Source organism: Ailuropoda melanoleuca, chromosome 13 (assembly GCF_002007445.2).
Source record: "Ailuropoda melanoleuca isolate Jingjing chromosome 13, ASM200744v2, whole genome shotgun sequence".
In the NCBI taxonomy this organism is placed as follows: Eukaryota; Metazoa; Chordata; class Mammalia; order Carnivora; family Ursidae; genus Ailuropoda; species Ailuropoda melanoleuca.
In genome coordinates this window covers 60,622,826-60,650,329 of record NC_048230.1, presented here as the reverse complement: position 1 = coordinate 60,650,329, position 27,504 = coordinate 60,622,826, and the positions used below count along the sequence as shown (strand labels likewise).

Sequence of the window (27,504 nt, the reverse complement as noted above, 5' to 3'; positions counted from 1 at the left end):
GGAAGAGTCTTCTTCCATCTGTCCCTCTCGCTTCCCCCAGTCCACAGCTCACCCAGATGGGCAGGCCCAGCCCCTAAAGCCTACAGTGGGAGGGGGCTGAGAGGGAGCATTTAAGCAGATTCACTCTTCAAGAGAAGCCTTGTTTCTTCTGGAGGGAGGGCAGACTGTGGTCCCGTCCTTGCCCCTGGCATTAGAAGCTCTAGCTTCCCCCTCCCAGCCCCCACCAGGATCTCAGGACCCCACCGCTGAGCAGGCTACCCGAGTCTGGGAGCCCAGAGGCTCCTTCCATCCTCTCTGCCCAACACAACGGCACTGCACCATACCAGCCATTGGCTTCTTTATTGAGCACCAGATTTCAGCACGAGTCCCCATAGGAGGACGGGTTCCGATTCACCAGACTCTGGCCTGTAGTCCGAGGAGAGATACGGCGTGCCAAGGTGCTGTGTGTGTGGAAACAGGCACACGGGCTTCAGGAGCGGCACTAGCTACGCCAGTCTTCCTTGAAGGAGTACAGTTAAGTGTCGTTCAACCGCACAGCACTGGGGAGGCTCCATCCACAGGGTGAGGACTTGGAGAGGTGGCCGTGACGTCTTCAGGGATGCAGCCCTGCTTGCCAGGTCAGAGACACAGAAAGGTTAGCACCTGCTAGTACCTGGGATGTAAAAAATCCCAGACCATCAGAGTGAGAGGAACCCCATTCTGCAGAGGGGGAGACTGAGGTTTAGAGCAAGGGAATGCTTCGCCAAGGTCACACTGGAAGGAAGGAGTGGAACAGAGCTAGGACCTGGGCCCAGCTCCCCTGCCCTTGGCTTTAGGTAGCCATGGAGATGACTCATGTTGCCAAGACCTTTGGGACTGGGTTTCAGAAAGTCTCCCTCGAGACCACCCTGAAGATGACATTATACAGAAGGTAAGCCAATCTAGTGAGAAGCGCCAGCAGCTACAGCCATGGAGCCAGGGAGGCCTCGCATACCCAGAGTGCTGCCCGAGAGAGGGAGGGCGGGCTTGTAGGAAATCCCACAGAAAGCCAGGCCGCAGCCCAGCAGCTCAGCCGGGAACACACCTGCAGCAGCCGGAGGTGGCATCTCGTAGGCGTCATAGAGCAGATCAAGAAGCGCCTCCTTCTCCTCTTCTGGGAGGAAACTGGACTTGGCTGCATTGATGTTCTAGAAGGGCCGGAATGGCAGATAATATGAAACCAGAGAGCATGAAGGAAGCCCTTGGCAATCTAGTGATGAGCCATCCTCTTCCATGAGCATGGGCAATGAGTAAGCTCACAGTGGGGAAGGACGTGTCCCATGTCACATGGCAGCGAGTGCCAGAGACCATGAGGTTCAGTGTTCTGAAGTGCCACTACAGGACACGGTGACGGGAGAAGGAAGTTGGAGAGACTGGAGACTGGGTGGGATATGTGGGGCCAGAGAGCTATTCCTGCAGGGACAGATTTGGGGGTATCATAACCCTAACATCAAGGGCTCAGCCTGGGATCTATGAATGGCCTGAAAAGTGTGTGCAGAATTTTATAGTTGAGCACACCTTTCTGGGAAGAGAGTTGACAGCTTTTAAGATACTTTGCAGGCACTCAACCTAAGCAAAGGCAGAAAAACCTGGTCCTAGATTAGTGTGCCAGCCCGAGAGAGATCTTGTCCATAGAAGGCACCTAACTCCAGGCCTGGCGTGGCTTGGCCTGGTGAGGCAAACGCCTCATGTCTAGAGGTTCTGGGCCCTGGCTGAGACCTACAGGCCTCGCTCATTCCCAGGGCCAGGAGTCCAGGCCACCAGGGCTCATGCCCACTCACCAGTCTCTTGAACTCCTCTTCGGTGAAGTCCATTCCCTCTTTGGTCATCTGGTAATCTGTTTCCAGGGTGGACTTGAAGACGAGTGGGTCATCCGTGTTGAGTGAGTAGTTAGCCTGGTCATGTTTGAACCTGGATACAGGGGTGAGAGGGAAGAGTGTCCTGTGCTCTTACGCGAACAGCCCCTGCAGCCTTGAGCCTGCAGCCCCCTTGGACCTGGAAGAACTGCTCGCGGTAGAGGGGAAGGAAATTCAGAGAACTCAGGTGACCTGAATGACACACGTAACTAGCATCTCCAGACTCGAACCCATCCGAGCGGGCCAGAGCCGGGCAAAGGCAGAAGAGGAACAGGTAGAGTGGGGGCCCGGGAGGGCCAGCAAGCAGCACCCCCTCTCTAGCCTTTGCCTTCGCAGCCAGCAGTCTGGGAGAGTCGTCTGTACCCCTTTCACCCTCAGTCCCAGGATCGACTCTTCCACCACCACCCCGTGTAAAGGGTTCCTGGCGCCGTCCCAGGTCACCATCTCCTTACACCCACAAGGCCTCTCTGGTCTCTCTACTCACTCAGCTTATGGAGAATTTTACAGTGGACTGTTCTTAAAACCCTTTCGTTTGATTTCTCGGACCAGTCCCCTCTGCCCCTTCAGTGTCCCTTCCTGGGTTCTCTCCTAGGCCCTCTCGCTCCACCAGCTCCTGAGTCTGTCACTTCTCCAACCACAAACCTGTGTAGCTGATTCATGCATCTTTCTCCAGCCCACAGGCTGCGTACCCACGTGCCTCCGAGAGCCTCCACTCAGACGCTCTGCTGGCACCGCACACTCCGCCCTCCTGAAGCAGACCTCAAGACCCCCTTGTAAGGAGCACAGCAGAGCCTAAGCTGCTGCCGTTAAGCTTGGCCTGGCTGTGGTCGCCCCAAGTTCTTGCCGCCTTATCCTGTGTCAGGAAAGGGTGGCTTTGCCCTCCTGAGGCCTGATCGGCTCCCAGGGCCCAGGCACAGGACAGCTGGAAGAAGGGCCAAGGCCTCTAGTTAGATGGTGGGTTAGGAGAAGGGTGGAGCACCCCCAGGTACCAGAAGGGACCATGTGAACTGGACAGACTCATCTTCCAGATGTCCAGGAGGCAGGATCTAGCGTGTGGAAGTCCTCTCCCTCCACAGGGCAGCAGGGCACTCTGCGATGACTGCTCGAGTGAGAGGGCCCCCAGTTCTGCTATATGGGACCTGGGCTCCCTCAGTCATGTCACAACACACCGAGCTTTGGCCTCCTTGTTTAGAAGAGGAGGACAGCAGCACCTGCTTCCCAAGGACTCAAAGAGATGTCCTAGCAAGAGGCCCCACACCCTTGGCTTTCCTGGTACAAAACTGAACGGGCCCCAGGGACCAGGCCTCACCGAACCACTGCGTGCTCCGTGCCCAACTTCCAGGCGCCTGTGAGGTAGCTGGACCAGGGGCAGACCTGAAAGAGCAGGTGGGTGGCTGGCACGTGCGCCCCCCAGGCCATGCTGCCCCCTCCCTGTATGCCCCGGGCCGGAGCCGGCACCACGACACCATTCTCACCGTAGCCACACTGGCCTCCCAGCTGCTGAATCGCATGAGCCCAGTTCCTGGCCCCTCCACCACCCGGCGCTTCTAATGCCCACTGCCCACTCCTGCCACGCTGGCCCTGCTCCTGGGGCCCTCCCGGCTTTCCGCCTCTGTCCTCCCACCCCTGGCCACTCACCTCAAAGTGCATGTTTTCCTGCCGCAGCCTGGCATAAAGGGCCTCGTCCTCCAGCGTGCGGTAGCCATGTCCCAGCCTCTCCGTCTTGAGCGTGTCCACAGCCTGCAGAGAAGCGGAGTGAGAGCCTAGTCCAAGGTGGGGAGGAAGCGGCGAGAAGGGCCCCACGCCAGCCCAGCCTCCTCACCTCTCTCACCACCTCCGGGGAGCCCACCTCCCCTGCGTGGACAGTGCGGTGAATGCCGCTCCTCACAGCCTCCTGGAAGGGCGAGAGTTGGTCATGGGCGGCCTGGGGGAGAGCCCCGGCAGGCCTGGCCTTCACCACACTTTGGGTCTAAGTAGGCAGGCTTGAACCATGCCCTTCTTCAGTCCGCTGGCCTGCTTCAAGACGGGGAAGTCGGGGTCTTGTTGGGGTAGTCCTAACAAGTGGTGGCTACCATTTACGAGACCGTTCTGAGGTGTCAGTCACCGTGGGAGAGGGCTTGGGTACGTTACCTAATGTCCGCGAGTATTATAATTCCTGTTTTACAAGAGGAGAAACAGGCCCAGGAAAGGAACTGGACGATGATCAGACAGCTAGGAAGAGGGGAGCCAAGCTCTGAATCGGGGTGCTGAGACTCCAGGGCCCCCGCTCTAACGCCCGTGCTCCAGCCACGGGAACATCGTGAGGCTTTGAGATGTTGGCTCCGACACGTCATCCCAACAGATGAAACAAAAGCCCCGAGAAGGGACAGTCACACCCGAGGTCACACAACAAATCACAGGCAGAAACAGGCTCACACACAGGAGTCCCCACACCAAGTGGGATCTTCTGTTTATACCAGGTTCCCAGTTTCTAGCACCCCCAGACCCAACTAAGGCGGACTTGAGAATGGAGGCAGCCCCACGCTCCCCCGTCCGTGTGAGCGCCCCCTCGTGGGTGGAGACGAGCTCCCGTGGCTCACCCAGTGCCCGCCTCCCCCCCTCCTTCCCGCAGGACCCACCTCGTAGGCCTTCACGTGACCCGGGAAGAGGCTGCTCCCTTCCATGGTCTCGTCTCCGGCCAGGTCCATGGCCACCACGGTCTGATGCCGGTACTTCTTACACAGCTCCACCACCTCCGGGGACCAGTCTGCGGGCGAGATGCCCCCCAGCCTCTGTTGGCAGCGCCGAGGAGAGAGCTCCCTCCACCCCGGCTCACTGTCCCCCAACCTGAGCCCAGCGCAAGGCAGGGGGCCCAGGGCTTGTCTTCACCTCCCAACTGCCACGGCCTAAGCGCATGGCCTTCAGCTAACTGCTCCACCCAGGGCCTCAGTTTCTTCTCAGAGGACGCCACCCGCCAGCACACAGGCCCGTGGCAAGGCCCTGCGTGGAAAGCGCCGAGGGCAGGGCTTGGCTGGGTCAACCACAAAGGGCTGTGTTCTCCCTTGATCCCCACGACAGCCCTCATGGGGGCGGGGCACAACCCCACTCAGCAAACGACGAGACGGGGGCCCCCGCGGCTTCACACCGAAGCCCAGAATAGCACTCACACTAGTGTGACTGAACGTGTTGCTAACGTGCCCTGTCCTCGTAACTAACCAAGTCGTCATGCAGTGTTTAAAAAGGAACAGTCGCAGCCTTTGGAACCAGAAGGCCACGTGCTCCCACACAGGCTCTACGCCTTCCTGACTGAGGAGAAAGAGGCCGCACCCCTCTCAGCCTCAGCTCCCCCTTCCAGCAGGAGGCTCAAAGATGGCAGCCCGGCCTCGCAGGCTGCCACCAGGATTGGAGGAAACTCCCGCAAGTCACTGTCCACAGGCAGGCCCCCCTGGGTGGGCGTGAACCCTCTGGTTCGCACTGCCCCCTAGAGCAGAGACTGGGCGAAGTCACCACCTGTGACGACGTGGGCGTGCAGTCTGAAGAGGTGAAGGGACTTGCCCAAAGTCATACAGTGGGGCTCTGCCCACCTTGGAAGCTCGAGCTCTGGACATCTGACCAGTCACGAGAGAGACCCTCGGAGGCCCCAGAGATCATACCTATTCATAAGGCCTGTGGCCCACACAGGAAGAGGCCTGGCCCACGGGGTCTCAAGGGGGGGGAACCGTGGGCTCATCAGAACATGGTTTTATTCTATTCTTCAGGTTCCTTTGGTTTTTATGCTTCCTGCGTGCAGCTCACACAGTGGTCAGGCCTGGTCTGCCTGGGGAGAAGGGTCTCCCTGCTGCCAGGAGTTCTGAGCCTGCCCGGGTAGGCTCCAGGGGCGGTCCTGCTGACGGGGGACCAGATGTGGTGGGGTTGGGGGCATGGGGAAAACAGATGTGGCTCCCATGACTGGCGGAGAGGCGGGGGCCGGTGTCAGAGGGGCAGCCCGGGGCAGGGCTGAGGGCGTACTCACTGGGCTGGTGACGCATACAGCACAGGATGGATCGCACCTTCACCCCGAAGTCTCGCTCTCCCTCCTGCAGGCCCTGGCTCACCAGAGCCACCACCTCATCCGGGGTGAGGTCCCCTCTGTGTGGGGAGAGGGGTAGGGATGGGCCAGAGATAAAGGAAGGTCTAAAGGACAGCCCTGGGACTGGAACTGGGACATGGGGGAGTGGTTGGGGGAAGAGAAAGAAGAATCTTCAAGGAGCAGCTCCAGCCCCTACTAGCCCACTGCCTCTGGGGAAAGACATGGTCCCAAGCCCCGGCACACCCCCTTCCAGCTAGCTGGGGCCACTTCCGGACTGGAAGGTGCGCTGGGGCGGGCCGTTCAGACGCAGCCCGGCCCCACGGATGGAGGGCGTCCTAGCCGGAAGGGGGCAAGGGAGTTGGGGGATACCACTTAGAGATCTCGGGGGTTTAAGCAGAGGGGCAGGAATGGGCCACACTCACTTCAGTTACAGGGTTAGAACGGGACATCTAGAAATCCCTGGACAAGGGGGTTAATGTTCCTAGACTGTGGGCCTGTGTCCGGGGGCGGGGGGCGGGGGCAAGACATGGTCACACACTTTTGCCAAAGGTAAGAAAAAAATTAAAAAATAAGCCCAGGTAAGGGCTGGGAACCATGTCTCTTGTGACAGTTAAACCCATTTTTCTGAGGCCACGAACAGGACCAGGGGCTCCCACAGTCTGCCCCTCGGGTAGCCGTTTGGGCCACCCCACCGTAGCCTCGGAACGGCCCCTCCAGGCGTCACTCACTCGGCCTGGTTCCAGGGGATTGGGTCCACTTTGGAGTTGGCCAGCAGGTGTGGGCTGTAGCGCACCTCCACGTACACCACGCCCTCCTTGGCCTTCATCTCGACGAACTCATAGGCAATCCTTTTGACAGCCTCCCGACACCCCCTGGGAAGGGAAGAGAGGGGTTGGGGATGACTTTCCCCAAATCTCTCGGGAGCTCCAGGAGCAACAAGGCTGTTCCCCACCCGGGGCAGATCAAACCCACTTCTGGCCCCCAGCCCCAAATTCTGGGCTATCTGCTGGAGAAGATCCTAGAAGCATGGCGGGTCCTGTCAGCTCCACCTCCAAACTACGTGCCAATTCTTGCCCGTCCACCCAGGTTCTGACCGCCTCCTACAGACCTCCGTGTCTCCATGCTCGCTCCTACAACTCTGTTCTCCACACAGCAGCTAGGGCAATCTTTTAAAAATGGGACTCAAACCACAGTGCTCCTCCACTCTGAAGCCTCGTGGCTTCCTACCATGTAGAAGGAAATCTCAATTCCACGGCCCAGGCCACGAGGCCGGTCGACTCTGGCCCCTGTCACTCTCCCCAGACCTTCCTTCTCACTCATTCCATGAGGCCACCAGAGCCTTCTTTCTGTCCAAGAAACAGTCAAGCTTATTCCCATGTTCGCAGCTCCCCCAGCCGGCATGGCTCTTCCCCTGGATGGCCCCTCCTCTCCATTTAGATCTGGCTCCAGCCTGGCCTCCCCAAAGAGCCCTTCCTTGACCGCCTTGCCTGAAAAGGGCTCCTCTGCCATTCTCTACCCGATCCCCTGCGCTTTACCAGTATGGCGCTTACCCCCACTTGGCGTTACTATCACATGGCTTATCAATTTTCATCTCTCCTACTAGAATGTCATCTCCATGAGACAAGGGTCCTGCCATCAGTCTCGTCATGGCTAGGACCCCTCAGCCCGGGATGGAGAGGCCACTCAAGTGTGTGTTGGGTGGTGGGCATAGGTCAGCAGGGGAGAGAAGAGAACACAGGCGGCAAACACAGACAAAGATAAATGGGATTGCATTAGACACAAAAACATATACAGCAAAGGGAACCTTCAACAGAGTGAAAAGGCAACCTACAGTGGGAGAAAATATCTGCAAATCCTATCTGGCTGGGGAGGGGCGAAGATCGAAGCGTACGAGGAACTTCTACCCCTCGATAGCAAAAATACCAAATAACCGGATTACAAAATGGGCAAAGGACCCGAATAAACATTTCTCAGAAGGCATACAAATGGCCAACAGTTTCATGGAAAGGTGCATTTCCCTGACAATTACCATCACCAATCGTCAGGCTAATGCTGATCAGAAACACGAGGACAGATCACCCATACCTGTTAGGGTGGCTACAATCAGCAGGTGTTGGGGCAGGGAGCGGAGAACAGGGCCCCTCGTGTGCTGCTGACGGGAATGCAGGTTTGTGACGGTTCCTCAAGAAAGGTCTTAAAAAGTTACCATATGACCCAGCAATCCCACTTCTGGATCTTTATCCAAAGGACACGAAGTCAGTATCTCGGATATCTGCACCTCGATGCTCACTGCAGCATTACTTAAAATGGCCAAGATGTGGTTACAGCCTAAAGGTCCGTTGACAGATGAATGGATAAAGAAAATGTCTCACACACACACACACACACACAAAAGCAAAAGGCAGCTATCCGCAGTGATGGACATGTAACCTAGCTTGACTGTGGTGATTTCACCACATAGATGTGTATCAAAACACCTTAAACACATATAATTTCTACTTATCAATGATACCCCCAATAAAACGAAAAAGAGAGCAAAAAGGACAGAGATGGACAAACCCAGAGGGTACCCTGGGGTGGGGGGAGAAACCCAGGACTCCTGAATCCTGGTTCCCACCCTTAACTGTTGCAGGACTCTGGTTAGTCACCCTGACACCGACAGCAAATGTTACTGTGAGGACAAAAATGTTAAACTTCATAAAGCTCACCTAAGCCAGGGCTCAGAGTAGGACAGACAGATCCTTGAAGTATTTTAGTTGTCAAGCGTTGGCTCTAGAAGCAAGGCACACTTAGTTAACCCGCCAGGGCCATGCTAAGCGGTGATCGAGTGACAGTGAGCTGGGCCTAGCTGGAAGTTTCCACCATGAAGAGTGAACACAGAATTGTCACCAGAATGCGGGATGTGTGAGTGAAGGGCCTCAGGGACACCAGCCACACCCAGGAGAAGGGTCACTGGATGTACCATGCTTTTGAGGCTAAGGATGGGTGGCTGCTGCCTTCCCTGGCCAGCAGGGCCAGGGCCTGGATCTGGGACCTCAGACCTGCTACAGGGGAGCTGGTGTCCCAGGAAGAGGATGCCCGATCTCCCCCACAGCAGTGGCATGCATTCATTCCACACTGTGCCCAGCACTGGGGATACAGCAAACAATGTAGACAAAACCCCTGTCCTCACAGAGCCTGTAGTTTAGCCGGAGAGACAGGTAAGGAAGGGAGGAAAACACACAATCCACAGTAGGTTAGGCGGTGAAATGGTCTATGGATACACGGAAAACGGGAGGGGACTACGATTTTCAGCAGTACAGTCGGGGAAGGCCTCACTGCAAAAGTAACACTTGAGCGGACCAGAGAAGGAGGTGAGGAAGCTAGCCATGGGGCATCTATGGGGAACAGCATTCCAGGCAGAGGGAACAGCATGCATGGAGGACCTGAGGTTGGGAGTGTGCTTGATGCCCCAGGTGGCCCATGTGGTGGGAGAGAAGTGAGCAGAAGGGTCAGGGCAGAAGACAAGGGCTCTCATCTGATACCTGTGGAAGGGGGCAAGGGTGTAACATGGACGTTGGTCATCTGGGCATAGCCTCAACCATCTCAGAAGGAGATGATGCCGAACAGCCAGGTCATCTTGGGCCTTCAGGGAACTGGGCAGCTTCTGTCCTACGGCCAGAGGACGGGGCTGCCTCGGGGGTGACATGGAAGAGGTGCCTCAGCCTGTACAGGAGCTCCACCCATGTATGTTCTGGTGTGGGGGTGTCGGGGGAGATAGGACAGGTGCCTCCAGGGAGGCATGTGTGTGTCAGTGCCTCTGCTTACCAGGGCCAGGGATGGGGACAGTCAGTGTTTTCCAGGCTGAGTCCAGAAGCTTCCAGCAAGCAGCCTTGGCACACATCTTCCTTCCCCAGAACTACTCCTACCTGTCCTGCCACTTATCCAGCCAAGGGCCTCCATCTGCCTCGCAGACCTTCTTTACTGGTCCTCCAACAACCCATACTTGGCACATGCTCCAAACCATTCCTCTGGTCTAGCCCTCTGGACAACATCACACCTTCTCTGTCCCAAAGCCTGCACTGTGCTTCCTCCTCCAGGCAGCTTTCCCTGACTGCCCCCGCCCGTTTGCCTCTTCCCCTTCCTGAGCTCTGGCAGCACAGACTGAAGCAGCCTGTCTCTCACCTGCCCTGGGGAGCCCTGCCTTGTGCCAGGAAGCTCAAGGTGGCCTCAGGATGGGATCTGGGCTTCACCCCTTCCAGCTGTGTGGTCCTGGGCAAGATCCTACACTCCCCTGAGCCTCTGTTTCCTCCTCTGAAGACGAGGAATGTGTCCACCTAGCAGAACCGTCAGCAACTACAAAAAGTATAGTTCTGAGAGCGGCACACACGTTCTTCCAGACCTAAGATACTCTTCTGGGCAAAGATGGAAGGAACGGAAGGGAATAGAAAAACAGCTGTGCCCAGCTATCCATAAAGGTAGCAACTCTCTTTATGGTAAGAGGGAGCTTGCTGAGGCCAGTGCTGTGTCTGTTCCAAACGCCAGCCCCTGGAGGTAGATAGGATCACAAGCCCCTTGGCTGGATGAGGGAACAGAGGCCCAGAGAGGGTAAATTTTCCCACGGTCACAGTTATTTTGTGAAAGATTCAGGCACTAGGATGTGGGCTCTTGACCTCACACTCTCACTTTCCTGTAGAAGTTGAAGAAATTTCTAGATATTATACCCACTTTCCAGAAGGGAAAATCAAGGCCCAAAAGGTGTAGAGTCACCCAAGTATACACAAGGAGGAGCCGCAGACCTGGGGTTTCTGAGCACCTTCTCCCACCCCACGGGGGAGGGCAAGCAGCAGGTCGGGGGCCCGGCGCGGGTGCTGCCGGGACCTGGGCCGGGGGCTGACTCACGCGATGGTGGGCATGTAGTACTCAAACTTGGCCAGGAAGCCCGGGAGGCTGAGCGGCTTGTCTATGCCGATGATGGCCTGCAGCTCCTCTGCGGTGTCGGCGGGGAGGGCAATGCCCCTCTTCCTGTGGACAACAGTGCAGGCGGTGGCCTACTTCTGCGCAGGACCCGACGGACTCCTCACGGGGCCCAGAGCAGGACACCTGGGGACCTCTTCGTCCAACTACTCCCATCGAACAGATGGGAAAACGGAGGACTGGGGCATATAGAACCCAGACTGGAATCCTTCCAGCAACTCCTGTCCCCAAGGCTATGAGCAGCCAGGGAATCTCAAGGGGGATAACTGGGGTTGAAGTCCGTATGTACACATACACACACACACACACACATGCACGCGCATGGGAACAGGGAAGCTGCTGGGGCAAGCCCACTGCTTCCTCCTCAGCCCCCGGAGTGGGTAGAGCCAGCTGGTCATCTGCCAGGTCAGGGGTTATCAGGGCCGTGACTGCAGCACCACAATGCCTGGGGCAGGGGCAGGCGCTGGACTTCTGGCCTCCGCCCTGCATCTGGATGGCACATCAGAGACGCCTGCCCGGCTGGCGAGCTGGGAGAGGGTCCAGCAGAGGCTCACCGGAAGGCGTGCAGCAGCCATCCAACTCAGAGCGGTCCCCCTTTCCACCCACAGCCTCCCGTGTGGGGCTGGCCCAGAACAGCCCCTCCAGCCCAGAGCCTCCTCCCTGCCAGGGTCAGCAGGGGCAAGGCTGGGCCTGCCTCCTCTGCCAGGACTCACAGATCACCCTGGGACTCAGTTTCCCCCCTCTGAAGATAAAAGGGGCAGGCAAAGAACCCCAGACACCCAGGAAACGCTTCCACCGTGAGGGGACCTAACAGGAGACAAAAGAACTCCTGGGAAACAATGCAGAGAACAGAAGAAAACTTAAAACCCCCACAGTGGGGCACCTCCAGGATGGGAGAAGAGCTTCCATCCCGGAAACAGAACATCCTTTTTGGAAAGGGGACCCTGAAAGTAAGAAAGGGCTCCTGCAAATCTAAAGGAATACGGGCCGATCATCAGGACCTAATAAGGTGAATGGAAAATACAGCAGAGAAACTCCTCCAGCAAGTAGAACAAAAGGAGATTTAAAAAAAAAAAAAAAAAAAAGAGCAGATGATTACAGAAATTAGGTGATTAAATCAGATTCAAGCAGTGGGTTATCTGCAAAGAAGGAACAGGAGATGGAAAGGAGGGATTGCCAGAGACAGGGAAGTTTGACCAAACAGTGGTTAAGTCTTCAAGGACCTCGGTCCCTAAAATACGATGTTTCCCGACATAAACACCTGTCCCCTGAGCCCCTGACCCAGGCCCTCCTCCCTTGCTGGTGGCCCCAGTCCCTAGCCATGTCCCCTGGCCCGCAGTCAGCCCCCCCATCCCTATAGGACACAATGGCGGAGAGGGCACCCCTGCTGTGGTCCTACCACGGAGGGCAGTGCTCCGTGCCTCGCACCCCAGCCTTCCCTTCAGGAGGCCATCCCCATGACCATGGCCTGCAGAGCCCATACCAGTGATATGCTGGGTTTTGGAGAGCTTTCTGGAAGCAGAGGAAGGCTCTGGCGCTCACATGGTCAGACACAGTGGCCACGTGTGCCTGGGCCTACTGGACCCACTCTGTGTGCGAGTCTCCTGGCGGTCTCCCTCCAGTGCCTCGACCACCGCTTCCTCCTGACCATACTTGCACTCTCTCCCTTTTACACCCCTGCCCCCACGAACTCCTCCGCTTTCATGGCTTTCAGCCCAAGATCCGGAGGTCTCTACCACTACACAGCACCCCTGGAGAGCCTACAACGTACCAGGCACTGGACAGAGGGCAGTGACCAAGACAGACCCAGGTGTCTGATGCCCCACCTCCTGCCACCTCTCCCCTCCCTGTCCCATGCTCCATGTTTCCAAATATAGTTCCACCACTCGCCCCCCAGCTGCCCAGCCCGTGGCAGGGGCCTCCCCTGGGCTCCATCTGCCTTGCCCACCCCCAGCCAGTCAAGTCCCAGTGATTTTACTTCCTAAAGGTCTGTCCCATTCGTCCTACCCTCTCCAGCCTCTCTCCTCGTCAGCCACCAACAGATCTTGGAGCACACAGAGTGGTCTGGGAAGGCCAGAGGAGGGGACACTGAAGCAGAATTAGAAGAGAGAAGGCGAGGACAGGGCGGCTGGAGTTCAGAGCGGGGTCGGTGGTAGGTGGAGAGCCAGAGGGCAGGCAGAGCCCAGTGGACGCTTCACAGAATTTGGGGCCTCATCCCCAAAGTGCCAAGGAAACCACTGAAGGATTTCAAGCAGGGGGGCGGTGTGAAGAGACTGAAGAGCTCCTTCTGGCTGCCGTGCGGGTACCAGATCTGAGAGCTACTGCAGAAGTCCCAGCAGGAAACCAACAGCACGAGACACTCTTCGGGGTCCCACACAGGGCTGGGCCTCCACGAGCCGCTCAGACCAAGCTGTAATGCTCTGGTCTAGGACCCACGTTGAGGCAAGAAGGAGTTATTCCTAGAGCCTGGGTCCTCCTGCCACCCATAGCCACTCAGCAGCAGAGGCTCCCCCTGGGACCGAGCTTGGCCGTTGGATGCTCCCCACACCCCCAGTCAGCCACGCCTTGGCCAGTCCTCGTCCTGCCGTGGTGGGGGACACGCCTACCAGGTGCCTGGCCGCAGACAGCCCAGCGAGGAGGCAGAGCTCAGGCTTTGGAGTTCGAAGTCCGTACCCCTGCCATATGTGCCAAATCACCCAGGGGAGGAGCCGTCCCACCCGAGGACCGCCACAGCCTTGTCAGTAACACAGCACATTTTTTGCTCGGTACAGAGAAGAAATGAGGTGGTTTACGTGTCCAGGGTCCAACAGCAAACTGCAAAGCCTGCTGGACTGTGTCTGAATCACAGCTGTGTTCCTGAGAGGCTGTGTGACCTCGGGAGAGTTAGTCACCCTATCTGTGTTTACCAGGTCTGGCAGGTTTGAGAAACCCCCAGCATGGACTAAGGGGCAGGAGAGGTCAGAGGCAACACAGGCTTGGCAGGTCGTTAAGGGCCAGGAATGGACTTTGCTTTGACACTGAGCAAGCTGGGAGCGTGGGAGGGTTTGAGCCGGGGAGCGACTGGTCAGACTAGGTTTTAAGACAGGTGTTCTGACTACAGTACGGTGGAGACAGGAGACGGGGGAGGCCAGAGTGGCCGCCCAGAGCCCCGTCAGGAAGCCATTGCCATAGCCCAGGTGAGGGATGCCTGGTGGCTCAGGCCGGGCTGGTGAAGGGAGGGGAAAGGGGCCAGAGTCAGCCCTTCTGCCCGAGCCCGTTCTAACAGGCTTGTGAAGGAGATGGAGAGAGAGGTAGGAGAGGCCCCAGAGAGGACAGAGTCATAGGAGCTGAGGGAAGAAGTGGGTAAGAACACAGTCAGCAGAGGCCCGAATCACAGAGGTGGAAAAGGGGCCACTGGATTTGGCCAGAGGGAGAGAGGGGCTTGCTTCCTTCTCTCAGCCCACCACCACCAGGAAGTCCTCCAGTATGTTTACAGGCATCCATAAGCAAGTCTGACCAACTCCCTGGTCCCCTGCCTGCTGACCTTGAGCTCAGACTCCAGCTGGCACCCATAACACCCCGCTCCTGGGGCCCACCGAGGTACCTCGACGGCTTCCAAGATGCCAAGGTGATGGGGGAAACAGAAGGTCCAAGCAGCCTCCCCACAGGGGCGGTTCCCCTCCCTCCTCTCTCTAGCCTGCCCCGGGCTCCCGCCTGCCAGGTCCACTAGTTAGTGCTCTCTGACCACTTAACGAGTACCCAAGACCTCATCCCATCCCCGTGCCTGATAACCCGCCCTAAGAGCCTCATTCGGGACTCTGGGGCAACGGCTGGCACTCAGCATGGGCAAAGGACAGGCAGAGATAGCCCAGCAGCTTCACCCCACTTAGCCAGAGCCACAGCATATCATTAATTTGGTCATTAAGTGCCCTCGTGGACACCGTGCTTAGCCCCGAGCTAAGCGGTTTCCATGCACGGCTTTGTCCGCGCCTCTCGCTGGCAGGAGTAATGGTCAGGGGTGTGGACTCAGGGTCACACCCGTGCTCCCCAGATAAGTCCCCTCACCCACCATGGCTCAGGGTCCTCCTCCATACTACGGGGGCCCCAAGAGTCCCACCTCGCAAGCTGTGGCGCGGATTCAGTATGTCAGCCCCGACACAGCGCCTCCTGGCGCACGGTACGTGCTAACAAGTGACGTGGGAGAGTCAAGAATTCAATCAGTAGCAACTTCCTAGGGCAGAGGGAGGTCTATGGAAGTAGGACAGAGTAGAGAAAAGGGTTCTTGCCAGCACTCGGCCTCAGGGAGTGGGAAGAGATACTCCTGAGAACTGGGGACAGACTCCCCAGCCTCACTGGTTCTCCGGAGCAGGGGTGTCTGGAGAACCTGGGGGACTGTGGCTTACGGAGCAGTGTTCACGTTGGAGTCTGGGGCGGAACTGCTCCAGGCAGTGAGAGAGGCAGACTCCTTCCAGCTCCGAATGAAAGGAGTGCCCAGCAAACCCGCAAAGAGCACCGTCTGTGGAAGGAGGGGTGGGTGGCAGAAGGGAACCCCATCCCTGGGTCAGCTCTGGAGGGAGGCCCTGTTCTTCCCCTCAATCTAGAGGCCAAAGTCGCAGTGAGGAAACGGTATGCCCATATTTGAATCCAGACCCACTGACCTCTAAAGTCCCTGCTGTTTAGCGTCTGACCCAAGGGAGGGGCCACCATGAGCCCTGGAGGTGGGGAGGGAGGGACAAGCATCCCTCACTGGGGGGCACCGGCGACCCTTTGTCCCAGCCGCATGCACACAAGCCCAGGCAGGAGGCATATTCTTACTTGGAAGATGAAGATGGGCCCCTGAGGAGGGGCCACCTGTCCACATTCCCCAGGCGATTGCCCTGGCGACACGGGGAAAGCCTTGGAGAGGAGATGGCCCTGGGTCAACTCTAGACTCTACTTTTTATTGTCATGTGGCCTCAGGTGACTGCCTTCGCTTTTCTGAGCTTCCTCCCTGCTCTCCTCTGTGAGAGGCAACAGCAGTATCTTCCTCCCCCGCGGAGAGGTTACACTTGCTGACTCAAGGAGGGGGCTCAGCCCAGCCGCCCAGCACTAGGAGATGCTCGGCTAACAGTCCCGGCATCCCGTGCGGGCGCATTGCCTCTGTGGCAGCCTCTCTGAGGAGTCAAAACAGTGACTCATTCAGCCCTGGAAACCGCCTCCTCGCGCGTGTATGCATGTGTCCGTGTGTGTGTGCACGTGCATACAGGCGCACAAGCTTCTCCTGGCTCACCTGGCAGCAGGAGGACAAGCAGCACAGAAAACAGAAGGCTTGGGATGTGGGTCTCCAGCTCAGAGCTGAGGGGCTGCCATTTCTTCACAGACCACCTTCTTCTGGCCGGGGGGCCAGCTTCTTTTCATGGGGATATAGGAAGCAACAACAGCCCTGGAATTCTCCAGAGGCCTCTGGGTTGAGTCGTGGACCCCCACAGGTCCCCAAATGCTGGGGAGGAAGGGCTCTTCTCTGTGGGCTTACCTGCCGTAGTATAAGATGGTTTCAGGCTTGATGGCCCCATCTAGATGGATATGCAGTTCCACCTGCAAGGGGGCAGAGAGAGGAAACCAGGGGTGGGGGGTAGAGAACAAACGCCATGAATGTCAGGACCATCATAACTACATCCCACTGACCGGCCACTGGCCACAGACTCCACGAAGCTCTTGATACACACCATCTTGCTTCCTCCTCAGTTGCGGGGTGGGCTTAACAGTCCTCTCTAGCTCTTTCACGGTTCAGACCACAGAGGCTCAACCACAGTTGACTTTCAGGGAAGTTAAATGCCTGAGTTCACACAGCAAGCCATAGAGAAAGGAACCCAACCCGGTACCTCGGTTCTTAACGGCTGCTGGTAAACGGCAGAACCAGCATTCTAGCCCAAACCCAAAGCCAGTGCTCCGAACGCAAGGCCAGCCACGGTGCCGTAGGCGCTGCGGACCCCCAGCCGCCACGCTGGCAGGGTCCGCCCTCCCCCGCTCACTAAACAAAATCCGACTTTAACAAAAAGTATTGACCACAGACTTCCTGGGCCCGTGAATATCCCACAGTGGGTTTCAAACACCCAGGTTCCATTTTCAGACGCAGGTGTTACTTAAACACCGTTATCAGGAATTAATAGGAGGCAATAGGAGATCTTTCCAGTACTCCAGAAAGGGTACTGGGTACTCAACCATCTCGGTGATCATCTCCTACACATACGCGGTCCCACAAACAACGCCGGGCTTGCGAAGCCAGGAGATGAAGGACAAGGGCTTTGAAGACAGCCCGTCAGCCCGACTCCCAGCTCCACCCCTTCGCTGGCTGTGTGAGCTCAGCCAAGACACTTGATCTCAGACCCTCCGTTTCCTCAACTGCAAAACAACAGGGTATTTCTGCTTCCCCGTCCAAGAACAACTGTAAGGATTTAAAAAATAAAAACAACACAGTGTACGTGGACATGTGTGGTTCATAGGAAGCAGCTCTGCTTCTCAGCCAGGGCATCTCCCAGGAGCTGTTCAGTACAACAGGTGCTGGGAGATGGCGGGGGAGTGGGTGACGGTGACTTTCCCTGGACCAGGGGGAGATCTAGAAAACTCCACTGACATCTGCCAGATTGGGGCCTTCCCTGGAATCTGGGGACCTGGACAAGAAACTAGCTGCCCTGGTGAGAGAGGGAGCTGCAGGCCCCCCGAGGCCCGCAGGGGCAGAGCTACCAAGCCCGCCTCCTCTCCGGAAGTCACCCAGCCAGCAAAGGACCCAGCGGCACTCACCCCAGTCTCCCCGACAAAACAAGTTCAATGCCCGTTTAGCTAAATGTTCATCGCGTTCTCAGAAAATGTTCAGCATTGGGAACACTGACGCTTCCAGCCCAGGGAACTGCCAAGGGGTTGCGTGACCTTGGAGAGGGGCCCTCCCCTCTTGGAATCTGCAGGGGTTTTTTATCCTTAACCCACACTCGGCCGGCCCCGCGGCCGTGCTGAGGATCTGGCCAGAGAGGGAGGGTACTCTATGGTTAGGTCTGGAATCCCGGCTCCTCCACTCACTCCCTGGGGGCCTGGAGAAAGGGACTTCACCTTCAGTGCCTTGGCAGCCTCATCGGTCCAAGAGGGAGGATAAGAAGCCTTCCTCCTAGGGCTTTGGGAGGCTTGACCATGTTCGTGAGTGCCGTGTGTTAGGCCAGCACTTAGCACGTAGCAAAAGCTAAGACAGCATCAGGAAAGGGTCCTGCATTCACCAAACTGTCGAGGTCCTGCCAACAGCTAGGGATGGAGAGTAAAGCTCAAGGCACAGTCCCGCTCCTGTGACGCTTATGGTCCAGCCAGGGAAGAGGCGGTAGATAAATGTCAGTGACAAACGTACAACCACAAGCCAAGACAACTCCTTGAGAGGCACAGTCCTACAAACAGAGAGCAAACAAAAGACCATACCCAGCTCGAGGGCCAACTCTGGCTTTCTGGAGAAAACAGAGCTTGAGCCAAGATCCAAAAGATGAAGAGGAACCAACTAGGCAAAGGCAGGCTGAGGAGGAAGGCAGGAAGAGCGTTCCAGGCAGAGGCAACAGCACGTGCAAAGGTCATGGTGGCGCAGGAGAGGAACTGAAACCCGGCTCAGAAGGGAGGGGCCGTGTGGCTGGACAGGCTTCTGGGCCACCCAGGCCACAAGGAGTCCTTAACTGAGGGCACAGAGAAGCCACAACAGGGTTTGAAGCCAGCGAGAGGGCAAGGCGGTCAGAGCAAGAGCGGTTGGAGGCTACTATGGTCCAGTTTCTGAGGGAGGATGGTGCTTTGGATCAGGGTGGCAAGACAGATACGGAAAAGTAGGCGGACAGAAAGAGGGGTCAAGGAGGATGCCTCAGGTTAGGCCTGGGTGGGTGGGGGTAGGGATTCCCACGCTCTGGACGCCACCCAGGAAGAAGCCAAGTGCTAAGGGGCAGGCAGGGCAGGGGTGCGGGGAGAGGGACACGGTCAGTTTCATCTTCAGCTGGGACGCCTTTGAGCCCTCCAAATGTAAGTGGACAGAGCCAGTGCATGGGAAGTTCTAGCGTGCTCAGAGACCCAGGCTGGCAAAGCAAGGAGGAATACAGACAGCTGAGGCCGAGGTCTTGAACGAGCTCAGCTGGGAGAGTGGGTCAAGGAAGGGGCAGAGGAGGAAGCCTCAGAAGTACCAGCACCCAGTGGCTCTGCTGGAGAGGGGAGCCCAGAGAGGAGCTGCCAGAGGGGCAGGAGGGAAACCAGGGTTGGGGGGTGGCGTGTGCAGAAGGCAAGGGATGAGAAGATTGCAAGGAGCAGCGGCCCACCGGGTCAGTGGGTTGGTAGCACCCCAAATCGGTCTACATCCAAATCCCCAGAACCTGTGTTACCTCCCGTGGCCAGGAAAGAAAAAAAAAAAAAAAAAGGTGGTTTAAAGTCTTGAGTTTATCCTGGATTATCTGAACCATGCAATTACTCATCTCCTTATGAGGGACGTGGAGTTTTGAGAGTAACTTCTAGAAGAGGCAGCAGCAACGTGACCACTGAGGCAGACGGGAGCTGGGGGGTCGCAAGCCAAGGATGGCCCGGAGCCACCTGAAGCCAGAAAAGGGTGTGGGACCCTACCAGTGACACCTTGATGTTGGACTTCTGACTTCCAGAATGGGGAGATTTCTGTTGTTCTAAGCTACCTGGTGTGTGTGGTAATTCGTTACATGAAAGGAATACGGTCAGGTCCTGCCAGAGGTCAAGCAAGAAGAGAATATGTCCCTGGGGCTACGGCCCCAGGACACCAGGACCAGAGGAGAGGTGCTCAGCCCTGGCTGCCCGTTAGGGGTACCTGGGAAGCTTTGCAAAGTCGCCTATGCCTGGGCCCACCCTGGTCCACGAAGTCACAGTCCTTCGGCCTGGGCCTGAGCACGGGGTTGTTGCTGGTTTTCAACACACGAAGCCAAGGTTGAGAACCACTGTCCTACAGGAAATGTTCCAGAGGCCTGAGGGGTGCCAAATCCATGCTGGAATGGGGTAAGAACTAAGTAGAGGAAATAAAATGGGGAAAGTATAGATTCTTCTTTCCAGAATTTCACCCCTGAAGGGGAAGAAAGGGCTGGAGAAAGGACTAGAGGCAGATGGGGGTGAAGAGAATGGCTTCTCCAGGCAGTGGGAGTGACGGGGGCAGGTTGCAAGGCTGCGGGAGAAGAGGGGTTGCAGGAGACAATGACAGAGAAGGGACAAATCAGGAGGAGCTGGGAGGAGGGGCTGGCCAGGGGAAAGGAGGGAGGACAGAGAAGGGCTCGGGCAGTGGAACCTGAGTCAGGCAGCAGGGAGGGAACGGGCTTGATATGGAGAATGAGGTTCGCGGGGACAGAGGAGGCCACAGAAAGTCAGGGGGTGCCAGGCAGGGAACAGTCATAGGTCACCATTAAGGGGGATCCACTGAAGGGTTTTGGATCAGGAGACACCGTGTAAGAGCTCTTTCTGGCTGCCGTATGCAAAGTAGGGGAGAGAGAAGCCAGAGCAGAAGACAGAGCCGCCCCATAGTCAGGACAAGAGGTAAGCGCCCACGGGGAGTGCCTGCCCACAGCTCTGAACACAGGAGGTGCTCCCCAGTGCAGCAGAGCAGGGGAAGGGGGCTCAGGGAGCCGGCCCGGGACGCAAGAGGCAGGAGCAGCCCTAGGGACAGCAAAAGGAGAGTCTGCTGCCCCACCATGCCCTACAGCTCCTGCCCTCCCTGGGGCTTCGTCGGAAGCTGCCTAGACACGTTGCAGGGGAGAAGCAGAGGCAGCAACTACCCCCTCAGGCAGCCCAAGCTCAGGCAGGCCTCCCACGGAACTTTCTGGAAAACAGCCACTACCCATGAAGATGTCTGTCGGCATACCCCAGGTGACAGTGGGGTGTAAGCTCAGAGACTGGGTGGGGACCCTGCTCTGCGGTCCGCAGTCAGGGAAAAGGAACAGCAGCGTCCTCCGATTATGGAGTATCTACTCTGCGCTGGACCAGGTACGTACACGGCCAGCCTTCATCCTCACAACCAGCAAGGCAGGCGCTTCTCTACCATTTTGCAGGGGAGGAACCCGAAAGCTCAAAGAAGGATCTAGGGACTCAAAGGCAGGCCGTGATGGAGTCGGGATTTGCACCCGGGCCTGAGTCAAGAGCTTTTACCCTACTTTCCTTGCAGGCCTGGCCTCAGAGAGGCCGCTGTGAGCAAACAAATACAATCTGGCTATTTTGGATTCACATCTCCCTAACAGCCACCTCCTGTCACCAGGTCCTTGTCTCAGTTAATCTTGATCCCCAGGAAAGGTGCACGGTAGCCCGGGCTGCAAACAGGGAATGGGCTTGCTGAGCTAACTCGGAGGAGCTCAGCCACCTGCCCTGTGCCGCCCAGGCTGAGGACTGCAGAGCTGTTAGAACCCGAGTCTCCCTACCTCTAAGCCCGGGTCCTGCCCAGGAGCCACACCCCTGCCCCCCTGCACTTGCTCTCCAGGAGGCTGACTCAGCAAGCATCGGACAGAGCTGCAGGAAATCCCAGATAGCCGTCGGAAGCATCCCTAGTTACTACATATTTACCAAGCCCCTACGAGCTGCTGGGCACCGTGGGGGCAGGGGCGAGCATGTTCTGCCTTGCTCTCAGGAGATGCCAGCCAGCTGGCAGAGGCCCAGGGAGGTACCATCCACTCAGCCGCAGTATCAGTGGCAGGGCCAGCAAGGACACAGGTCACGGACTCCGGGGCCAGACACTCCCAGATCGAACTCCCTCTCGTAACTGGCAGGCTACGTGCCTCCAAGGCACACCCGAGTCAAACTACGTCTCCCCAGGCTCCCCCAAACACACCATCCAGTTTCATTTTCAAACCGCTGACTTTTTAAATTCACTTACCACAACTGTGTCCCTATTCGTTCCCTCAAAATGGGGTCATTATGCTGGGTCTTCGGGGTTTAGGACCATGCCCAGCACAGCAAAAAGCACTCAGTGCACATCAATGACCAAGTGATGGTTTTTTTCCTCTCCCTGTCCTAGGTCAGCAGGGCTGGGTCCTCTCCCTGGGGCATGGAAGGGACTGGCCGACACGCTGGGGCCTGGAAGAGAACCCAGACAGGGCAGAGTCGCCAGCATTGCTTGACCAGCCCTCCCAGAACCCCGGTGAGCCTCAGGTGCCCCCAACAGCCAGCCAGCCACTCCCTTCCTAGCCAGGCTCTTGGCAATGAGCTGCATGGTGCTAGGGGTCAGTGTCCACCATGGCCTCTCAGCGGACTTTTGGGGTAAAGCCAGGAGACAGAGCAGCCCTGGGCTGACATATTGTTTCAGTCACACTTCCTCTAGGAAGTCCTCCGTGCTCTGCCCCATGTGAGCTCCTACGAATCAGAGGTATAGTAATGAAGCTGAGCCTTGGGGCCTCCTGTTGCCTTGGGGCCTGATGGCACGCTCAGTTGCTTCTGGAAGCTTCTCCAGAGGTTTCAGAGAAGGGAAGGCATGTCCTCAGCCAGGGGCACATCGCAGCGCAGTCATTCCCCATTTCCTGGGTCAGGAGATGGAGACTCAGATTAAGGAACCAGTGTCAGGCCACACTAGTGAGTACCACAGCCGGAAGCTGTTGGGGAGTCAAAGCCAGAGGTTGTAACTGCCACAACCCACTCCCTTCACGCTGCATAGCAGTGCTGAGTCAATGCTGGTCAAATCTAAACAGGACTGAGAACCGGGATAAGGAGGATGATGGACAGCTGCCAGCATTGGCCTGCCCCTCCCCCCACCACAGCCAGGCCTGCACCTGGTGTTTGGTGTAGGCTGGAGACCATCGGATTCCCATCGCACAGACAAGAAGAGTCACTGTTCTGCCCCATGATCACAAAGGCCCTAGAGCCTGTTTCTTCCCTCACCTTGCTGCTCTGGGGCCTCAGAACCCTAAGGGGTAAGAGCAAGCCTGCCCCCCAAAACTCTGAGTAAATATAGGCTCAAACCTCACTGTGCCTTCCCCTACTCTTCTCCCCTGTCCAAAGCCAGGCACAGTACTCCCTTCCCTGCCCCAAGGGGGCACCCCCCCAGGACAACTGGATAGGGAGACACATTCCCCCCAGCTCACAGGGCCCCCTTGCCATCTAGGCCAGGCCAACCTCAAGGTCGGATGCAGAATCAGGAGTGTGGCCAGCCTCCCTCCCTCTGTGACCACATCTCCCCTCTCTGGTCCTTGCTTCCTCTGTCAAACAAAAGGCTTCCTTGAAACCCAATCTCATTCATTCCCTTCCTTCCAAAGTGTTGCGTGAGTTATAATGGGTAAGGCAAGCTCCTTGAGGGGCTTTTTAAAAACAGGTGACTCAGGGCACCTGGATGGCTCAGATCATGATCTCAGGGTCCTGGGATGGAGCCATGCATTGGGCTCCCCGCTCAGTGGGGAGCTGGCTTCTCCCTCTGCCCCTCCCCCCAGCTCATGCACCCTCCCTTGCTCTGAAATAAAATCTTCAAACAAAAAAATAAAAACAGGTGGCTCTGTGGTAACCAAAAAGCACAGAAAGCCCAAAGCCATGCTAACTGTGGGCTTTCACGGCTTTGTGGCAGGAAGTCAAGAGGTAAGAAAGACTGCGGGGAAGGAAGGCTTCCCAGAGGGGTGGGGGCGGGGGCACAACAGCCCCAGGGGGAGGAAAAGCATACTTAAGGGCCTGCTGCCTGCCAACCAGGGGCTTCACAAGTGCCACTCAGCACAATGTCCCCAAGAACCCATGACCTTCGTTTTAATCAACACATTTTACAGACAAACAGTGTTTCAGGGAAATGTCCTCCCGAGCTCTTGCGGCTGCCAAACAGCGAGGCAGGGACCCACCTTCAGTCTATCTGAGACCCAAGGTGACCCTGAGTCCACGCCCTCCCCCAAAGTGGGACCGGCAAACTGGCAAGGCAGTGGACCACACCTATTTCAGTTTTAGGTAGAACTGGGTTCAAGTCTAGCTCTACTTTCTGGTTGTGTGACTTTGGAAAGTTCCTTCCCCTCTCTGAGCCATTTCCTTCTACAGAAATGAAAAGGACCGATCTTAAAGCGATCCTGCGAGCATTAAATGAATATACGGAAAGCAGTTCGAACGGTGCCTGGTACAGAGTAAACATACAAAAAGGAGAAAGAAACAATGAGGCGGGTGGGACACACGGCTGGTTCAGTCTGTAGAGCATGCGATTGACTGCAGCTGTGAGTTTAAGCCCCACCCTGAGCAGAGAGCCTACTTAAGTTTATGTGGGAAATTTAGCCCCAGTTCTCTGCATCAGCGAGGGCAGTGGAGAAACTGCTCTTCTAACCTGGGCCAGCTCACTTTCTGGTCTACAGCTTGGAGATGCTCATTCTGTGTGACCTTGGACAAGTCACTTCACCTCTCAGTTTCCTGGTGTGTGAAAGGAGGAGGATGAGATCTACGCCGTCCAGTTGTCCAGGAAACGGTGATGTAAATCATGGAAGGTGCCTGGTACCCACTGTTCTTACAAAAACAGGCATGTGATCAGCATTGTCCTCCATGACAAAGAACTCCTGAGCACCACGGGATTTCCAGCCTTACCTCGTGGGGAAATAGACTAATAAGGGCCACCCCTCCACCGCCTCCATACCTCCTCCAATGCCCAACAGGTGCTCCGAAAGCGTTTGTTAGAATAACACAATCAGACCAGGGAGGCAGCCACCTAGGGCCTTGCTACTCAAGAAGTGTGGCCTGTGGTCCAGCGGTGTTAGCATCACCCGTGAGCCTGTTGGAAGGCAACGTCTCAAGTCCCACCCCAACCTCCCAACTCAGTCTCTGAATGTTCACAAGGCACTCGGGTGACTTGAATACACATTAAAGTTTAGAAAGCACAGCCTTGCTCTGCCTTCCTAAAGCTGGCCACGTCCTGGGCCTCCCCTGGCGGTAGGTGTAAGAAGCCAGACAGCCCAGCAGAGGCTCCTGCCCCGGAGAGGCCCACGCCCGGGGCACCAGCACCTGCTGCCCCAAAGGCTTCTGCAGAGGCAAGTCCAGGAAAGCTGGCTACGGGATATTTGAAGCCAGACCCGCCTGGGCTCAGCCCCAGCTCGGCTACTTTGCTGTGCGATCTTGGGCCTCATTATCTCTCCGCGCCTCTATTCATCTGTGTAGTGGGATGATACCAGTGACCTCACAGAGTCATTGCTAGAATCAAATGAATTAATGAAGTAACCTGTTCAGAACAGTACCCGGCACAGAGCAATAACAACTTAATTAGCTCCAGCCACTAATACTAGTTCTCATTAGGATCTGTTCCACCCACGGGAAGGCAGGGAGCTGGTCTGGTTGCAGTGACTGAGACACGCTCCTTTTTGCTTCTCCTGCCAGCTCAGGCACGTTCCCTCCTTGCAATAGAAAATTTAATCATATCTCATCTACACAGTGGAGAACACTCTACCTTCCCTCTCAAGCATCCCCTTTTAACCTCCGGACACCCCCTCAAGCAGGTGGGGCCCATTTCCCAGGTGTGGAAACTGAGGCCCACAGAGGGGAAATAACCGGCCAGCTCGAAGCAGAGAGGACTGGGTGAGACCCAGTAAAACGGTCCCTCCCTCACGGAGCTGTTACAAGTGTTGCAAGGGTAGATTTCCTGCACAGAGTAAGCTCTACAGAAGTGTTGCCTTGCATTCACCTATCGAACTCCAAGGGGCCTGGAAGAGAACCCAGGATTGTCTACTGCCCCAGGATTCAGATCAGGGTAAGGTGGTTCCCCAGCCCAAGGGCAGAGGGAATCCAAAAGCATTTTAAAAAAAAAAAAAAAAAAAAAAAAAGACATCACAAGGAAAGAAGCAGCAGTGATGGGATCCAGACAAGTTGTGGAGGCATGGGGTGGGGTCCCCCAGGAGGGCTCCCCCGCTCACAACATCTGGCAGAGGGTAGCTGAGCCTGTGGTGCGGGCAGCAGCAGTGGGGGCCAGGCCTTACCTCCTCCAGTGCTGCCCACCCCCCATCCCACCCCCAGCCCTCCCATACACACATGGGAGCCTCACCAACACTTTTGTGATATTTGCCATCATCACTCACACCTATTTCTCAGAGAGGTAAGCTGAGTCTAATTACAGCTCACTCCTTCCCATGACCCTTCCCCCAGCAGTCGCAAACCCTGCTAGCTGATGCATCTGCTGGACAGACCCCTGGACCCCTCCCCTCCATGGACTGAATCTCTGTGCTCCAAAGCCTGCCAAGTGGGGCGGGCCTAGACCCTCCCTGACCCAGCCTTTCCCAAGAGGCCACAGCTGGTGGGAGGAGGGCCCTCGGAGTTATCCCTTGAGGCCAATGGCTGTAGCTTGGCCCGGAATGAACCCAAGGCCTAAGGCCCACTCAGCCCCTAGCAGGGAGAGAGGGTCGCCCTGATCCCCTCCCTCTGGTGCACAGCATGGTTGTCCCGACTGGCGCATCCACAAATCTGAGCTTCTCGGTGCTCCCCAAACCACCATAGTGCTAGAGTATAAAGCTGTTTCCACAACACTTCAGGTGCCAATGGACATAAACACCGGGCCCCACTTTACAGCCGACGTTCGAGAGGTCAAGCCCCCGGCCTAGGCTCACAAAGCTACCCAGAGCTGGTGGCGCCCCGAGGCCCATTTGACAGGTAGTGAAACTGAGACTCTGACAGGCCAAATCAGGGGCAGAAGCAGAAAGCAGAACACGGAAGCCAGCCCGGGGCGCCTTTGGGATTCAGGACCCTCCCTGTTTCATTGTCTCTCATTAAACTGCCTTGTGGCAGCGAGGGCCTGAGCTGAGGGACGGAAGCGGCTGCAGGGGCCCCGGTTCGCTCCCGGGCTGTGTACGCCCCTAAGCCCTCCGGCCAGACCAGGAGCGGGACCTCCCCAGACCCCGAGTCCCGCCCGCGCTCACTTTGGGCTTGTCGAAGGCGGGCGTCTGGGTCATGGTGCCAAGCGTGCGCCCCTTCGCGGCTCCCTCCGCCGGTCGGTGCTCACCCCGATAACCTGGCGGGACAGCTGCGCGCCAAGATCCTCTTAAGGGGGCCCGGCCCCGCCCCCGCCCCGCNATGTGCATTTCCTGGAATTCCTGGCCCGCCGCGCGGACAAGCCGGAGTTCCTCAGGCTGTGGGCCTCCCGACATCGCCGGCCCCGGGACGCAGGGTTGGAGCCACCTGTGGGCTCAGGCTCCGGCCGCCTGGCCAGCTCTGCCTCCCGCCTGGCCCCTCGAGCAACATTCAAGCTACCGCCTGGGCGCCCGCAGCTGGCCAGGCCCGAGCTGGAAGCGGGGAACGGTGAGCGTCACAGACCTCGTGGGGCTTGCACTCTGCTGGGCGAGACACGGCTCATCACAGAATCGCACAACATAAATGTATAGTTAGGCGGCTTTAATGCGGACCAGCTGTGGCTTGCAGGTCGGGGAAGGGTTCTCTGAGTTTCCTAGGTGAGGGGGTTGGGGTGGGTGGGAGTGGGGTGGAAGAGGGCAGCCCAGGGGGAGAGGACGTTCTCTGTGAGACCCCAGGGAGCCGGGGAATGAAAGACGAGGAGGGGGGCCTAGGAAATATCCTCCTACGGATATTTTCCAGTGTTTTCTCCTTGAGAAACCTGCCTGTGTACACTCAGAGAACATTTTCAAGGATGTTCACACCAGCGCTGTACTTAACAACAAAAACATTGGAAACACCCGCAAATGCCCATTCACAGGGAGTGGGCAAATGAGCTGGAATATTCATCCC

The 27,504-nt window shown here is 57.2% G+C and overlaps 1 protein-coding gene across 1 annotated transcript; it reads right to left on the bottom strand.

Moving 5' to 3' along the window:
- Positions 1-320: 320 nt before the first annotated feature.
- ADA (adenosine deaminase) lies at positions 321-26,821 on the bottom strand. The gene is made up of 12 exons (XM_002917352.3): positions 26,685-26,821; positions 16,370-16,431; positions 10,804-10,926; positions 6,651-6,794; positions 5,866-5,981; positions 4,493-4,620; positions 3,697-3,768; positions 3,513-3,614; positions 3,184-3,248; positions 1,800-1,929; positions 1,064-1,166; positions 321-606 (listed from the first exon to the last, which is right to left on the bottom strand). Exons 1-12 carry the CDS (start codon positions 26,715-26,717, stop codon positions 593-595), a joined length of 1,092 nt encoding a protein of 363 aa, XP_002917398.2. The 5' UTR covers positions 26,718-26,821; the 3' UTR covers positions 321-592.
- Positions 26,822-27,504: the final 683 nt, after the last annotated feature.

What these genes read in the sequence shown, in the direction of transcription:
- ADA (XM_002917352.3), bottom strand. Translation starts at nt 26,717, where the DNA reads ATGACCCAGACGCCCGCCTTCGACAAGCCCAAA. An exon ending in CCGCCTTCGACAAGCCCAAA is followed by an intron (nt 16,432 to 26,684) that starts GTGAGCGCGGGC and finishes GCCCCCTTGCAG; the next exon opens with GTGGAACTGCATATCCATCT. An exon ending in TACTACATGCCCACCATCGC is followed by an intron (nt 6,795 to 10,803) that starts GTGAGTCAGCCC and finishes TTCCCTTCCCAG; the next exon opens with GGGGTGTCGGGAGGCTGTCA.